The sequence below is a fragment of the Leuciscus leuciscus genome, assembly GCF_965113295.1.
Source record: "Leuciscus leuciscus genome assembly, chromosome: 10".
Lineage (NCBI taxonomy): Eukaryota > Metazoa > Chordata > Actinopteri > Cypriniformes > Leuciscidae > Leuciscus > Leuciscus leuciscus.
In genome coordinates, this window is record NC_138734.1 from 3,275,119 (window position 1) to 3,290,129 (window position 15,011).

The 15,011-nt window shown below is 43.2% G+C and overlaps 2 protein-coding genes and 1 long non-coding RNA gene across 3 annotated transcripts in view; 1 reads left to right on the forward strand and 2 right to left on the reverse strand.

Annotated features, from left to right (window-relative positions):
* LOC309507816 (uncharacterized protein) overlaps window positions 1-15,011 on the forward strand; it is a 138,625-nt gene that overhangs the window by 68,767 nt on the left and 54,847 nt on the right. The gene's annotated exons all lie outside the window — the stretch shown is intronic.
* On the reverse strand, window positions 5,297-11,347 carry LOC309507175. Its single transcript, XR_014209069.1, has 3 exons — window positions 11,299-11,347; window positions 10,853-11,264; window positions 5,297-5,364 (listed from the first exon to the last, which is right to left on the reverse strand). It is a non-coding gene; the product is annotated as an uncharacterized lncRNA (long non-coding RNA).
* LOC309508685 (uncharacterized protein) lies at window positions 7,278-9,599 on the reverse strand. The gene is made up of 8 exons (XM_082183162.1): window positions 9,529-9,599; window positions 9,377-9,439; window positions 8,666-9,248; window positions 8,449-8,525; window positions 8,164-8,350; window positions 7,929-8,050; window positions 7,473-7,701; window positions 7,278-7,312 (listed from the first exon to the last, which is right to left on the reverse strand). Exons 2-7 carry the CDS (start codon window positions 9,425-9,427, stop codon window positions 7,507-7,509), a joined length of 1,215 nt encoding a protein of 404 aa, XP_082039288.1. The 5' UTR covers window positions 9,428-9,439; window positions 9,529-9,599; the 3' UTR covers window positions 7,278-7,312; window positions 7,473-7,506.

Consider the following 15,011-nt stretch of genomic DNA (forward strand, 5'->3'; position numbering starts at 1 on the left):
ACCATAGACAGTTGCTGACTCCAAGAGGAAGGATTCTTGGACACTAAACATCGCAACGCTCTCTCCAAATCCTGGTTGGCTCGCTCAGTTTGACCATTGCTCTGGGGATGGAACCCAGAGGATAGACTGACAGTCGCACCCAGGCATTTACAAAACTCTCGCCAAAATTTGGACACAAATTGGGGTCCCCTGTCAGAAACCACGTCCGTCGGGAGGCCATGTAGCCGAAAGACGTGGTTAACGACTATCAACGCTGTCTCCTTGGCTGAGGGTAATTTGGGCAAGGGAATGAAATGGGCCGCCTTCGAGAACCGGTCCACCACAGTCAAAACTACCGTGTGACCCTGGGAGGGTGGGAGGGCGGTGATAAAATCTAGAGCGATATGGGACCAAGGTCTCGAAGGCACCGGCAGCGGTTGAAGTAACCCATCTGGGGGTCGATTGGAAGTCTTACCCGTGGCGCAAACTGAGCAAGCCAAGACAAAATTGTGAACGTCACGAGCCATGAGAGGCCACCAGAATCGTTGCTTGACCAAAAATTTAGTGCGATTAACTCCTGGATGGCAAGCCACATTGGAACAATGTCCCCACTGAATAACGCTGGACCGTAAACCCTCGGGCACAAATAAACGATTCGGTGGACAACGGGACGGAGGCGTTACCCCTTCTAAGGCCTTCTTGACCTTCGATTCGATCTCCCATGTGAGTGTAGAGATGAATAGAGTCTCTGGTAAAATGCACTCGGGAGTAGACGGGCGTTCGGAACGGTCAAAAATACGCGATAAAGAGTCGGGTTTGAAGTTTTTGGAACCCGGGCGGTACGAAAGAGTAAAGTCAAAACGACCGAAAAAAAGAGCCCACCGAGCCTGCCTGGAGTTTAGTCTTTTAGCAGTCCGAATATATTCCAAGTTCTTGTGATCGGTCCAGACGATAAAAGGTACCCCCGACCCTTCTAACCAGTGGCGCCATTCCTCCAATGCTTGACTGCCAACAACTCTCTGTTGCCAATGTCATAATTGCGCTCGGCAGGGGATAAACGATGAGATAAAAACGCGCAAGGATGCATCTTATCGTCTGAAGGAGAACGCTGGGATAGCACTGCGCCTACCCCCACCTCTGACGCATCGACCTCCACCACGAACTGACGTGAAGGATCAGGGGTTATCAGGATGGGGGCTGAAACGAAGCAACCTTTGAGTTTGGCAAACGCAGCCTCGGCTGCGTCTGACCACCTGAACGTCGTTCTGGGAGAGGTCAAGGCGGTCAGAGGTGCGGCTAGTTGGCTGAAATTGCGAATGAAACGCCGGTAGAAATTGGCGAACCCCAGAAACCGCTGTAGGGCCTTACGGGAATCTGGGCTTGGCCATTCTACCACAGCCTTGATCTTCTCAGGATCCATACGCATTCCCTCAACCGACACGATGTAACCTAAAAAAGGAACAGACTGTGCATGAAAATCGCATTTCTCCGCCTTGACAAAAAGCCCATTCTCTAGCAACCTCTGGAGCACTTGTCGGACGTGCTGCACATGTTCCTGGAGAGACGAAGAAAAAATCAATATGTCGTCCAGGTAGACATATATGAACTGATCGACCATGTCTCGCAGCACGTCGTTGACAAGTGCTTGGAAGACCGCTGGGGAGTTGGACAGCCCGAAAGGCATGACCAAGTATTCAAAGTGCCCCCTGGGGGTATTAAAGGCGGTCTTCCATTCATCCCCCTCCCTGATGCGGACCAAATGATAAGCATTACGTAAATCCAATTTTGTGAAGACCGACGCTCCCTGCAACCTCTCGAAGGCTGAAGACATCAACGGCAAAGGATAAGTATTCTTTACCGTGATGCTGTTCAGCCCCCGGTAGTCAATACAAGGTCGCAGGGACCCGTCCTTCTTCCCCACAAAAAAGAACCCCGCCCCCGCTGGAGAAGAGGAAGGACGGATGAACCCCGTTGCTAGAGAATCAGAAATATATTTCTCCATAGCCTCCCTCTCTGGAGCAGAGAGTGAATATAATTTGCCCTTAGGCGGAGACGTACCTGGCAGTAACTCTATGGCACAGTCATAGGGACGATGAGGAGGAAGAGAAGCAGCCCGAGACTTACTGAACACCTCCTTCAGGTCCAGGTACTCCGCGGGCACGTTAGATAAATCCACTGCCTCCTCCTGAAACACAGGGACAGAAACAGACGGTCAGGCAGACACTAGACAAGACTTATGACAAAAACTGCTCCACGCCGACACAGACTTCAATTGCCAGTCCACTCTAGGGTTGTGACGAGTGAGCCAGGGGTGACCAAGGACGATGGGTGCGAGGGGAGTGTCCAGTATGTAAAAGGAAATAGTCTCTGTGTGATTTCCAGATGTTATGAGAGTGATGTCCTCCGTGATGAATGAGATGGTGGGAAGTTCCTGGCCGTTGAGAGCGTGTACTGAGATCTTGTGTGTGAGGGGTCTGAGGGGAACTTGGAGTTTGCGTGCGAATGAGTGATCCATGAAATTACCTTCTGCCCCAGAATCCAGAAGTGCTCGACAGTCGTGAAGGTGAGTTGACCATCTCAGTCTTACCGGAAGGAGAGTAGATGTGGATGAGGACTTCTCGGCGGAGATCCCACCCGATAGTAGCCTCATACTTACTATCGGGCTGGGCCTTTTAACGGACAGTTATAGGCAAAGTGGCCCGCTCCTCCACAGTACATGCAGAGGCCCTGGGTCCTCCGCCTTTCCTTCTCCTCCCGGGAAAGCCGAGCTCGCCCCACCTGCATGGGCTCGTGATCGCAGACAGGGCTGACCGCGTCCCCGCCTCCAAACCGTTGGCCCTCGAACCCTCCTGTGGGACGACTGGGCTGAGTGCGGCGATCCATTCGCGATAATCGAGCGTCCACTCTTAATGCCAACGCGATCAGGTCGTTGAGTGATGAGGGAAGGTCCATGGCATAAATCTCCTTCTGGACGCGGTCAGCCAGCCCATGCAGGAACATGTCCCACTGCGCCTCCTCGTTCCATTGACTCTCCGCCGCTAGGGTCCGAAACTCGATTGAAAAGTCAGAAACGGACCTCTCTCCTTGTCGCAGATCAGCCAGCATCCTTGCTGCCTCTCTTCCAGCGACGGCCCGATCGAATACCCGTTTCATTTCGGCGGAGAGCTCCTGGAACGAGGCGCAGCATGGATCTTGATTCTCCCACACCGCTGTTCCCCAGAGTGCCGCTCTCCCAGTCAGTAGCGTCAACACAAAGGCGACCTTGGCTCACTCATTATTGAATGTTCTGGGTTGGAGAGAAAAGTGCATGGAGCATCGTGTTAGGAAAGCTCGCCAGAAGTTGGGTTCACCTGCATATGACTCGGGAACTGGTAGGCGTGGCTCCGACTGGGAGGGGTTCTCTGGTGGTGGTGGGGGAACCGGCGGTGTGGGGGGCGCAGTGGGAGCTCGCAGATGTTGAAGCTGTTGGGTGAGCTCGGACACCTGCGTCACTAGAGCCTGAACAGCGCGCGCTGTATCGTTGAGGTTCTTCTCCTGGGAGTCCATTCGAAGTATGCTGCTGTTCACGAACTCTTCCAGTGATCCGGTAGAGCTACTCGCTGCTTCCATTGCTTGGTCAGATTGTTCTGTCATGATGGAAACACGGAAGCAATTGCAAGTAAAACTCTTTTATTTGAGTAATGGAATGATGGTAGGGAAATGTCCAGAGAGAAACAGGTTAGTGACGCAGGGACTTCGATGGTCAGATGAGTGCCGTGATGGGAAGTGCTGAGGTGACGTGACAAATCCAGAGTGAACACCCACAGGAACACGAACAGGAACAGGAACAGGAACAGGAAACGAAGAAGGCACCAGACTGGAACGACGACGGGAGCAACACAACCGGGAATCACAAACAACAATCTGACAAAGGAGATGAGAAATGCGTGAGTATATATAGGTGATGAGATGAGCTGCAGCTGGTGATGGAAGTGATGAGCTGATGAGCGTCAATCAGTCGGCACGCCCACACAATCAGCACACACACACACACAACAACAGAAACACGAGACAAGAAGGAGGCATAGGACTTATGAACCGTGACAGTATGTATATCTATCCTAGTGTTACTGCCATCATTTAAGCATACTAAATTCTTTTCATCAAGTAACTCTTCTATCACCTGACCATTTGTGTCTGTTCTATCACTACCCCATAATGTGTTATGTCCATTAAAATCTCCACACCAAATAATATTACTACTATTCTGCCCATCTATCTCTTCCAGCTTCATAAATTCTAGTTTTTTGCACGGGTTATAATAATTCACAATCGTTACTTCTTTCCCTGCCCACATTTTCACTACCACATACTCTTGTTCTCTTCCTATCCCTAAAATCCTGTAAGGAATGCCCAGTTTTATAAAAGTGACAGATCCCCCGCCTGCCCCCTCTATCCTATCTCGCCTCACAGTTACATACCCATGTAGAACAAAATCCAAGTTTGGTTTTAACCAAGATTCTTGGATACACATTATGTCTGTTTTTTTCCCCCTACTAAATACAAACTGTTTGAAGTCTTGCCCATTAGCTATCAAGCTTCTCGCGTTCCACTGAAGAATTAAAATAATTAGTATTAGAACTATCAACCCACACATGCTGTCTCTTGACTTGACTGTATACTAAGTTCAACAGTAAAATGTTACACATGCCGTAGCAGATGAATACAACAAAGAACTAAAGCCCCGCCTCAACCAGTTCGGGTACCGGACCTGGTTGAAACACCCATGCATCTAGCTGGCAGAGTGCCAAAACTTCGCCAGCGTCTTCAGCCCCGCCCTAAACACGGTCGAGCCAACGCTGGACTAATATATCTATGTAGGTATTTTGTCATGTCAAATGTATTAATAATGCCATCAGAATGCAACCAAAGCACAGGATAGCAATAAGTAGATGGCTATAAATAATTGTAAATCATACAAAATAAATGCCATGATCACTAAATTTTATACAGGTGTTACTATAATGATTTTGTTAATGGTGATCAGCAACCAAATATTGATAATGTGGAAGTTACTGCCTTTTGCCTTGGCATGACTTCTCACTTTTTGCTGACAATACAAAGGCAGAGTACAGTAACTTTAATATAGTGGTCAAAAGTCAAGTTTGAGCTCAAGATTTATGTATATACTTTTCATTACTAAAACATCTATTTGCCAGATATCCAGTGTCCTACCTATTAATTTGGCGGGACAACTAAAATCTTTAAAGTCATTTTTTCTCAGTTCCACACTCTAGCGAGTTAAGGTATTTTGCCTTTGTAGGGCAGTATTAATCTTAGTTAATATTAATTTCAGCATTTACTAAAACATTATTAAAATCAAAAGTTGTATTTGTTAAAGGAGAACTCCGGGCAATTTTTAAGTTAATCTTGATCGTTAGACCTTTGTGAGTACTGTCTATAGAAAAAAAAACGAACCGGATCGTTGCTTGCAACACGGAGCTACTACAGCTAATGCCCAGAGCTCCCACTCAGCTATAACGGCAGTTATGGGGGCATAAACATAAAGGGTGTCTTTGTGCCTGTTAACAGACACAAAATGCAAGTAAAATGTCTGTCCAACATGAACAGGGCCCTTACATGACAACAAGATGCGTTTAGCAACTTAGCCATTGTTTAAACTCACCTAAATAGTGTTTTAGACGGCTAGCTGTAGTCTCGCGCTGAAGTCCCGTGGGAACTCAGTTGTAGCCGGAAAAGGTAAACAACTGTGTGCAGGTGGGAGGAGCGTCGTGTGTGTGATGATCGGAGTTGCTCGCAAGTGAAGAAGCTCATAGTAACGTAACTATGGAGAATATAGAAGATTTTGAACACATGGAAGAAGCTTTTGAGTTTGATGGTCATCCTTATTTATTCGAACCCGATCATACAGACGAAGAACTAGCCTCACAAGAGTTGGAAAGAAGGAGACAGACAGAGGGGCAACTGGCAGATGAAGCATATGCTTCAAGGACACGGATTTCGGACAACTGGTGGTGTTTATGTGGGTGTTGTGACCCAATGCCTACCGAGGAAGAAAGCCTGTGCTGTAAAGAGTGGGATCTCATACAGCCAGGCAACGAAAAATGTGTCACCTGTACCGAGGAATTTCCTGCTCTTATCCAAAAGGCAGTCCTGGACACTTTCTTCTTCGTTCCTAAAATAAACTGGAAGAGACGTCCAAAACCGGAGGGACTAAATGGGCAGCTATCCATAGAGTGAGTTGAATATATGATTGATAACATGACATACGCCTTTTCCTTATTCATTTTATTAGTATTGTTTTAGTTTTTTGCTGTAAATACATTAGCCATTTCGCTAGTGAACTGACCAAACTTCTGCTCTCTCTGCCACCACCCCCATTCCTATAGCCAATGCAGGCTGGTGGCCTACCGTGTTGTACTAGAATGGGCACTAAAAGGAGAGCGCCTTGGCCGTGGCAGTAGAACACCATTACCTAGCTGTGTTGTATCAGTGATCAGAAGAAAGTATCCCTCCCCCACTGGTACTTACATTGGATTTCAGGAGGCAGAGGAGATATTCTAAATGTTTAGTCTAAATTGTACATTGTTCATGTTCAAAAAGATTGCATTATGTCATTCATTATAATAAAGATAGTAAATCAAAGTTCTTGTGCTCCTGTGTTTTTACTCAAACTATAAGAACACAGTATTACAGTTACAAACAAATCTTTATTTTACAACAATAATTTACAGAACATTGTAAGCTTTATATAAAAAATGTCAACATTGTCAGATAACAGTGGTGTTGCCAAGCTCAAAAGCGAGATTTGGTATGAGCGACCAGATCACCCTTGTCCGGCCTTGGAATTGGAGCGATGTTCTGGAGCAATGTCCTTTGTCCTGGTTTACGAGGGGGTAAAGTGTCGGAAAAGACGACAGTACTGTCATCTCTCCTCCTCAGCACACGCTCAACAAGATCATGACAAAAGGCCTGTGTGGTGTTTTCAAACATGGGTTTTGCAACCCATTGCTGACTCTGTCTTGACTTGAGTATACAGCTTTATACCGTGGTTGTCCTAAAATACATGAAATTACAAATTAAATACAGCATCTTCATGGAACACCTGAAGAAACTAGGTATTATACAATGAATGAGATGTTGATATGTAAAACATATTGATATAAATGAGGATATATTAGGATATATGAGGATACTTTCTTTTGTCTTCGCCTGTGGTCTCCCAACGTTGCAATTATGGTCAATTATTGCAAGTTGGGTACGAGCCCTCATGCTGTCGTAACTGAAGTGAAGTCGCTTCTCAGCATACTTCAGCAGTACACCTCCAAAGATCCTGTATAAATGTAATATCACACACTCAATGAACCAGTGTAACTGGTATTATTGCATTGTAGGCAGTAATGAAACAAAACTGCTCCTCTCAAAAAAAAAAAAAATATTGCAACAATAATCATCATGACTGGAAAAATATTTGAATCAATGTAAATAGATACCTGTATGCTTGAAGAGTGACATCTGCCTCAAGTCTCAAAGGAGATTTTTGTCCAACACTACTCCCTTCAGTGCCACAAAAGCTGATGAATCTGGTCTCAGCCACCTTTTGCGCCTCTGTTCATCCTCTGTCAGGGTTGTGTGATGGCAGGTGTACTGAGCACCATCCTCCTCCCACCGGTGAATGCCACATATGTGGTGCAGAAGCGATTTCCATCTTCGTACACAGTCCTATAAAAATTAGATTGAAGTCATAGTTGGTGAAATACTTTCCTGGTGCAAATATTACGTTATGTGCCAGGTAAATACTATTAAAAATATTTACTAAAACGGTTATTTGGAACATACAGGGCATACATTTGGGCATACAGGAACATGTTTTGTTATCGTTGATATAACAGTAAATATTCTATACCAAAAATACTGTATCTATGTTATGTACTACATTATATTCTTACCTCTTTGTCACCTTTGCTTGTACTGCATGACCAGTACAGATGGTTAGTGATTGACTTTATCCATGGCTGCAAGTCTTTGTTGTTCTTCTTATTTGATATAACTACAAGTTTCTTCTTCACACCTGTACAAAACAGCCAAAAATTACATCTAAAAAGTTAGTGATAAAATTAAAGAGAACACACTTATCTAGTCAGGTACAAACAATTGAGTGTCTTTTCCACTAAATGTACTTACTTTTGCTCACATGCCAGGGATCAAATTCATGTTGGATGCCAGTGTAGTTGTCCTTCATGAGTTTGTGGACGGATGGCGATCTGTCAGTGGTCACAACACCAACAACCACTCCTCTGTCAAGCAAATAGTCCAGACCCCTCTGAAATCCCAACACCTCCATAGCAACCGAGCTGGTTGTTTCTGTAACCTAGAGAACAATATTGACCGATCATACAAAGCATGTCTATATTTGTTTTTGAAAATACTTACATAATTTGGTTTTACAAAACATAGTAGATCATTTACCTGAACCAATTCAAAATGAATGATCTCTTTTGTGGCATCATCTTGAAATGAATATGTACAGTATTTGCAACTGAAACCTGTTGTGAGAAAAAAGCAGAGATGAATTGGTAACTATGTTGTAGGGTTGCCATGTGTCATACAGTATAATCAGAATAATCAGAATAATTTCTATGATAACTCCTGGAGTTATGATGTACATTTCCAGCAAAATGCTTACCTGGACTATCACTTCTAGCATCACCACAGAGCTCAACTTTATGTCCTGAGGCACACAGTTGCACGAGACGTTCCATTAATTTCTCGTGTTGATCTCTGTACGCTTGTTGGATGACTGGTATGAGGTAGATAGATTGCATAGAATAATATTGAGTTTTCTTCGCAATTGGGGTATGAAGAAGCTCAGCCCAGTCAGAAATGGTGGTATGGGTGGTTCCTGTGAAAAAAGTGGATGCGCTGATGAGCAGGTTATTTTCTGCCATCCCTCTAATGTCAGGACATGAAGCCCAACTTCCAGGGTGATCATTCAAGCATGTCCATAGAACTCGGATTTGGCTGCCATGGGTTACAATCCTTTTGTTTTCCACCGCTGAGCCACAGGTCTTGCATGTGTTGAACAGTTCTAGTAGTCTGGATTCATTCACAATCCACTTTCTTTCATGTTCCGGTTCTTTTCCAGAGCCAGAACCTGAACCAGAGCTTGATGTTGGGGTGTGGCTAGATGGCGAAAAACTTGTGTCGGATAAAAGCATTTCCCCAAAGCTTCTGCTCATATCCAACGTTGCCGAATGTTCTTTATCATCCTGTTTGTGAAATTTACAATGTAGTTGTTGTGTAAATACATTTACATTTATTTCTTTAGTAAACAATAAGCATTATCACACAAAAAATAACAGTAGTACAGGCTCAAAAGAAAAGCCATTCAACTCACTTGTGTCACATCACCACTGGCTGTGTTGGGGACAGACAAATATGATGCCATGGCACCCTGGTCCTTGATATTAGAAATGTATAATATTACACTCTAGTGATGGCAAATGTGTTTGGAAATTTATGAAAAGCTTTGATCATTGCGAGGCTTACCACTGATTGTCCCCATGAAAGAGGTCTTGCTGTATATGTCCCAGTTAGTGAAGGCTTTGTGCGAGGTCTTACAGATGATGTCTCTGGACTAGAGAGAAGTAGGGTCAAGCAGGAGGACAGACCAGGTCGGCTTGATCTGGATTCACTTTCTCTTTGGAGAGTTTTCTTTGGAGTTGACTGTAGCACTCCAGCTAATAGTGATTCGTTCAGGGGCACACCAGTAGTATCAGTCTCCTGAATTAGTAAGTAATAATAAATAAAATAATAGCTTTATTCAACTGCATAACACAGTAACATTTGCTATTTATATCTATCATTTAGTGTTCATTCGGACAGTATTTTCCCAGACATCTCGTAGCCTGTGTGATCATCACACACCTCCCCCTCCCCCATACTGCACCCTCCCACACACTTTATTCTCTTTAGCAAGTCCATTGTTTTCTCATAGAAATTAGCACAACACAAATATAATTGAAGACATAGAAGCTAATTAAATAATTAAAGTTTTGCAAATAAGACTACAAAAACATGTATTACTGCACATCTCTCCTCAAGCCGTGTGTGCACAAATGGAAGGATAAATAAAGTTGACATTACCTCCACAGTGGTTGCACGCATCTTCGTCCACGGAATGGCATTTTTCTTCAACCGGCCCCGCTGTGTTGTGTCTGTGTAGTCATCATTTTCAAAGTGTTCGCTGCAAATGCGGTAATCTTTAGCGCGTAGTACTGTTATGGGAGTTTGCACATCAAGTTGAAGTACAACTAGCCACAACTGCAGAATATCGAGGTCATGCATAGGAAGACGATGAAAATGTAAATTCTTGTATTTTCGCATTCTGTTGCCACAATTCGGAACGGCACAAACGCGAACCATTTCTTCTTCACTTGCGAGCAACACATCACACACACGACGCTCCTCCCACCTGCACACTGTTGTTTACCTCTTCCGGCTACAAGTGAGTTCCCACGGGACTTCAGCGCAAGACTACAGCTAGCCGTCTAAAACACTATTTAGGTGAGTTTAAACAATGACTAAGTTGCTAAACGCATCTTGTTGTCATGTAAGGGCCCTGTTCATGTTGGACAGACATTTTACTTGCATTTTGTGTCTGTTAACAGGCACAAAGACACCCTTTATGTTTTTGCCCCCATAACTGCCGTTATAGCTGAGTGGGAACTCTGGACATTAGCTGTAGTAGCTCCATGTTGCAAGCACCGATCTGGTTCATTTTTTTTTTCTATAGACAGTACTCACAAAGGTCTAACGATCAAGATTAACTTAAAAATTGCCCGGAGTTCTCCTTTAACATTAGTTAATGCACTGACTGTGACATAACATGAACAAACAATTAAAAGTTGTATTATTATTAACTAAGATTAACAAATAGGCCTACAGTAGCCTAACAAATGTTTTGCTCATGATTAGTTAATGTTAGTTAATATGAATAATAAACAAATTAACTTTATTGTAAAGTGTACTATGAAATCAAATATATCAATTCCTTACAATTTAGAGCTGGACATGGACTTAAAATTTCCTTTCACTAGATGTATTTCCCCAAGCTAATAACACTTGCTATGGCCTTAAAAACGAATGACATTGTCAGACTCAGAATGCGGCTGAAATTGAGTTATACTTTTATGATTGTTAAGCATAACTCACATGCTGCCGCAACTTTTACAGTAGCATGGTAGGATAAATGTAACTTTTCCGTTTTAGCTTAATGTTACCTGCTGCCCGTGCAGTTTGAAGATGGCGGCGGCGAACTGCTGCGTACATAGCGCTGCAAAGGAAACTCCGCCTACTACCACTTCACCTCGGCCAAATGCAAATTATTGTTAGTGGCAATGGTGTATAAGTGTATTGTTGTTTATTATAATATTTATTTTAATAATTATTATTATTTACATTTATCAGAGAGGGGCACAATACATTTTGAGACAAAGGGGGCAGGGGCTTGAGCATGAAGGCGAGCCAGTGGATATCACACAAGCAATGTGCAAACATTTCTTCACAACCCTTTCATCAATTGGCCTATTTGATCCCTTCACCTTTACACTAAACAATGTTTAATATGTGATAAGGTTAATTTTAAAGTAACCAAGAGTTTAATGTTTAGCAGTTTGCGAATTACTCAAAATTGTATCCTAAATTAGTTACTTAGCATCAGCAATTTTGCATCAAAATAATTTTGCATCAGCAACACTGACTCAATGACAAACAAGTCATTCATAAGAAGACAACTGATGGTACCTGTATTCATAGCAACTAGTTTCTAACTAATTAATCATTTGATTGTTAATCATAAATATAATAATATATTATGTGTCAGGCAGTCATTCATGCAATGGTATGCAAAATCATGATTCTACTAAACAGCTACTTCAATTAGGGTAGAATATTCAGCAATCAAATATTTATTTATCAATCATTGTACTGAAAAAAAAAGTTGAGAACAAACTTTTTAGCATTTCAACAATTATTAAATGATCAATATGTTTTGATATTTTAAATGTAGCCAGAAATGTAATCAGAAAGTAACAACAGAACTTGTCAAGGAGTATTAACCCAACTCCAACCACTAAATCTACTGAGAGCCATGGGAGAAAAATAATAATTTTAAGATATGTTGTGTTCCCCCGAGAAACTTTGTATTCTTCCTGTAAACTTCCTGTTTAATGTCCCGCTGGCAGTGTTTCAAACAGCTCTGTGCGTTAACAATGGAGCAGTTCATAGCGTTTGAAATTTGGACTAAAATATAAAGAAATGCGGTCAGTGGGTGCTTAAAGGGATAATTCAGGATTTAGCATTAAGCTTAGTATTAGTAGAAAACCTGTAGTATTTTCGAATTACCGTGCTTTCCACCCTCATATCCCCCTGAGACGAGAGATTTATGTATTTTTTGTCTGGAAAAAATCCTCCGATGACGCAAAAATTGTCATTTTGCGTCATCGGAGGATTTTTTGGCCAGAGGCGAGAGACTACAGCCAGTAGTAGGGGCTGTCCCGCATGTTCTCAACCTGCCTATAGAGGGTGGGATCTCATTCACAGAATGTACACATAGTGTCAGCCATCTTTTTTTGGAAGCTAAGCTAGCAGGCTCTTGTTCTGTGGAGAAAGCTGAGTAGTAGGAGAAAGCTGAGTAGTAGGGGTTACCATCCACTTTTTCCCGGACATGTCCGGCCATCGAGATCGTCCAAAATGTCCGGGATTCGGCTTTTGCTTTCTGCAGTCGCCATTCATTGTTTATATGCACACCTTTTGTTTCAATCTAACTGAATTCATTCCGATTGGTGAATCTGAATGTAGTGTTTACATGAACGCTAAACAAGTGATCGGTTGATGTGCGTTTTAACATTGCTAAGAAAATTCCCGCTCCTCCGTGAGAGATACGAGACCAGTGCGTCTCACAGGTGTCGCTCATCAGTAATCACGCCACCGGCCTCTTCATCGTTCTCCCGCGGCCCTCAGTCTCGTCCTGCTCGCCACAGTAAACATAATGAATGGCGACTGTAGAACGCAAAAGCCGAATCCCGGACATTTTGGGCGATCTCGAAATACCGGGCAAACTCGTCACGGAGTCTCACTAGTAGCCTAGCCTTCTTGTTTTCAACTGCGCTCTCTAACCGGTAGGCGTGGCCTCCTAGGGCACCTCTTTCATCCACATAAGCCAAAAATACATTTTCTGGCTTTTCTCAGTCTAGAAAGCTCCAAATTCAAAAATAATTTCACATTTCTTCCACATAAATGACCCATTTTAAATACACATTCATCTTTCCAGAGGTGAAGTATCCCTTTAAGAGTTCAGTAGGCTAAAGTTGGCAATATATTCACAGATTCGAACTTCCCAGATCAATATATTCATGAGCTAAATGTTGTTAAAACACAAACGACATCTATTTACAATCATAGTAATGTGGACAACGAGCTACAACCCAATTTTCCTCAAAACAAGCTTTATAATATAAATTGGTCTCTAAGAGCAGAGGGCTGAGAGACAAGTGCGAATAAGGGACCATCTGCAAAGTGCAAAACCCCAAACCCTTGCAGAGTGACGCAGTGAATCGTTCCCTCTTCAGGGTACTAGGGTTACATACTGTACGTAACCAAGACGTTCCCTTTTAAGGGAACTCGAGCTGCGTCGAAACACTGTGGGAACGGTAATACCCACGCCCAGGGGGGGACAGTAAATACTAGGGTTTTTTTGGGAAAATTCCAGATTTTTGTAATATATTTTATATATATATATATATATATATATATATATATAAAAAGCACTTAAATGCTCATTTCTAATGACTTTTGGGAACAGACTGTACTACTTAGTTTGGTTGTAAGAGGTTATATGCAGTGACAGACTGGGTAGATTATAAAAACAGAGAGAAGCAATCTAGTATAACTACAACCAAATCACTACATACCATGAACTGTACAAAAACATACTTTATTTAATAAAGAACAAATAAATGAAAACATTTAGAAGATGATCGGGCTGGGACAGAGCCTTGTGATAAAGAGGTTGGGGCAGAGCCTGGTGATAAAGAGGTTGGGAAGATCCTGGCAATGGAGAGAGGCTGAGGCAGAGCCTGGTGATGGATGGAGACTGAGGCAGTGATGGCAAGACCGACGGCTCAGAGCCTAGAAGATGGCGCCGGTGTACATGGCATGCCGTCGGTCTCAGAGCCTATTATTTGTATTGTTTGTTTTATTTTGTTTTATTTTAAAGGTAACGTAATGCGCAAGATTGGTCTATGATAAATCAACTATCTTAAGTCTTCGGGCCCGTCCAAACAATTTGTTGAACTATGCTTCAAATGGTTCATATTATCCACCTCCTCCTTTCTTATTGTCGATACCTGGTTATCTCCAGCGATGGCCATGCTCATTACCAGTTAAGAGACAGAGGAAGAAACGCGGAAAACGCGGTGGCTTTGCTGTTAGGCTGAAGTCTTGCCTGGTTCTGCAGTCTGGTGTGCAGTCCTTGGGACGTTGAGGGAGGTGTTTGGCCGGCGACTATTTTGTCCGCTGGCGTTCCCTGGATCTGTTATATGAGCGGAGTGCTCCCCTGGTCCCAGACACGGTGACCTCTGGTATGTGTGGCTCCCCCTGTATCTACAGCCGTCGAGGAGTGTGCGTCAAACATCTGTGTACTTTCCCCCAGGTGCGGGAGTCTGAGGAGCTGACGGAGACGGCTAGTCCGAGTCTGTTCAAGCTGGGTCTACTAAATTCGAGATCGGTGGTAAACAAGACTTTTATTATAAACGACTTTTTTACTTCGCGTGAATTGGACTGCTTATTTATTACGGAAACCTGGCTTACCGTTAGTGATTCAAGCCCTCTGTCGGAACTTTTACCTTCAAACTGTTTGTTTTTACAACTGGCAGGGGTGGCGGATTACTCTCTATTTTTAAAGACATATTCTTATATCACCAAATAGTACAAAATGACTTCAGAAGTTTTGAGCTGCAACTATTTGTATT

Excerpts from the sequence above, each read along its gene's own strand:
- LOC309508685 (XM_082183162.1), bottom strand. The coding sequence starts at position 9,427 with ATGGCATCATATTTGTCTGTCCCCAACACAGCCAGTGGTGATGTGACA. Across the intron at positions 8,526-8,665 it reads TGCTAGAAGTGATAGTCCAG|GTTTCAGTTGCAAATACTGT; the intron begins GTAAGCATTTTG and ends TTCTCACAACAG. Across the intron at positions 7,702-7,928 it reads CAAGCAAAGGTGACAAAGAG|GACTGTGTACGAAGATGGAA; the intron begins GTAAGAATATAA and ends TAATTTTTATAG.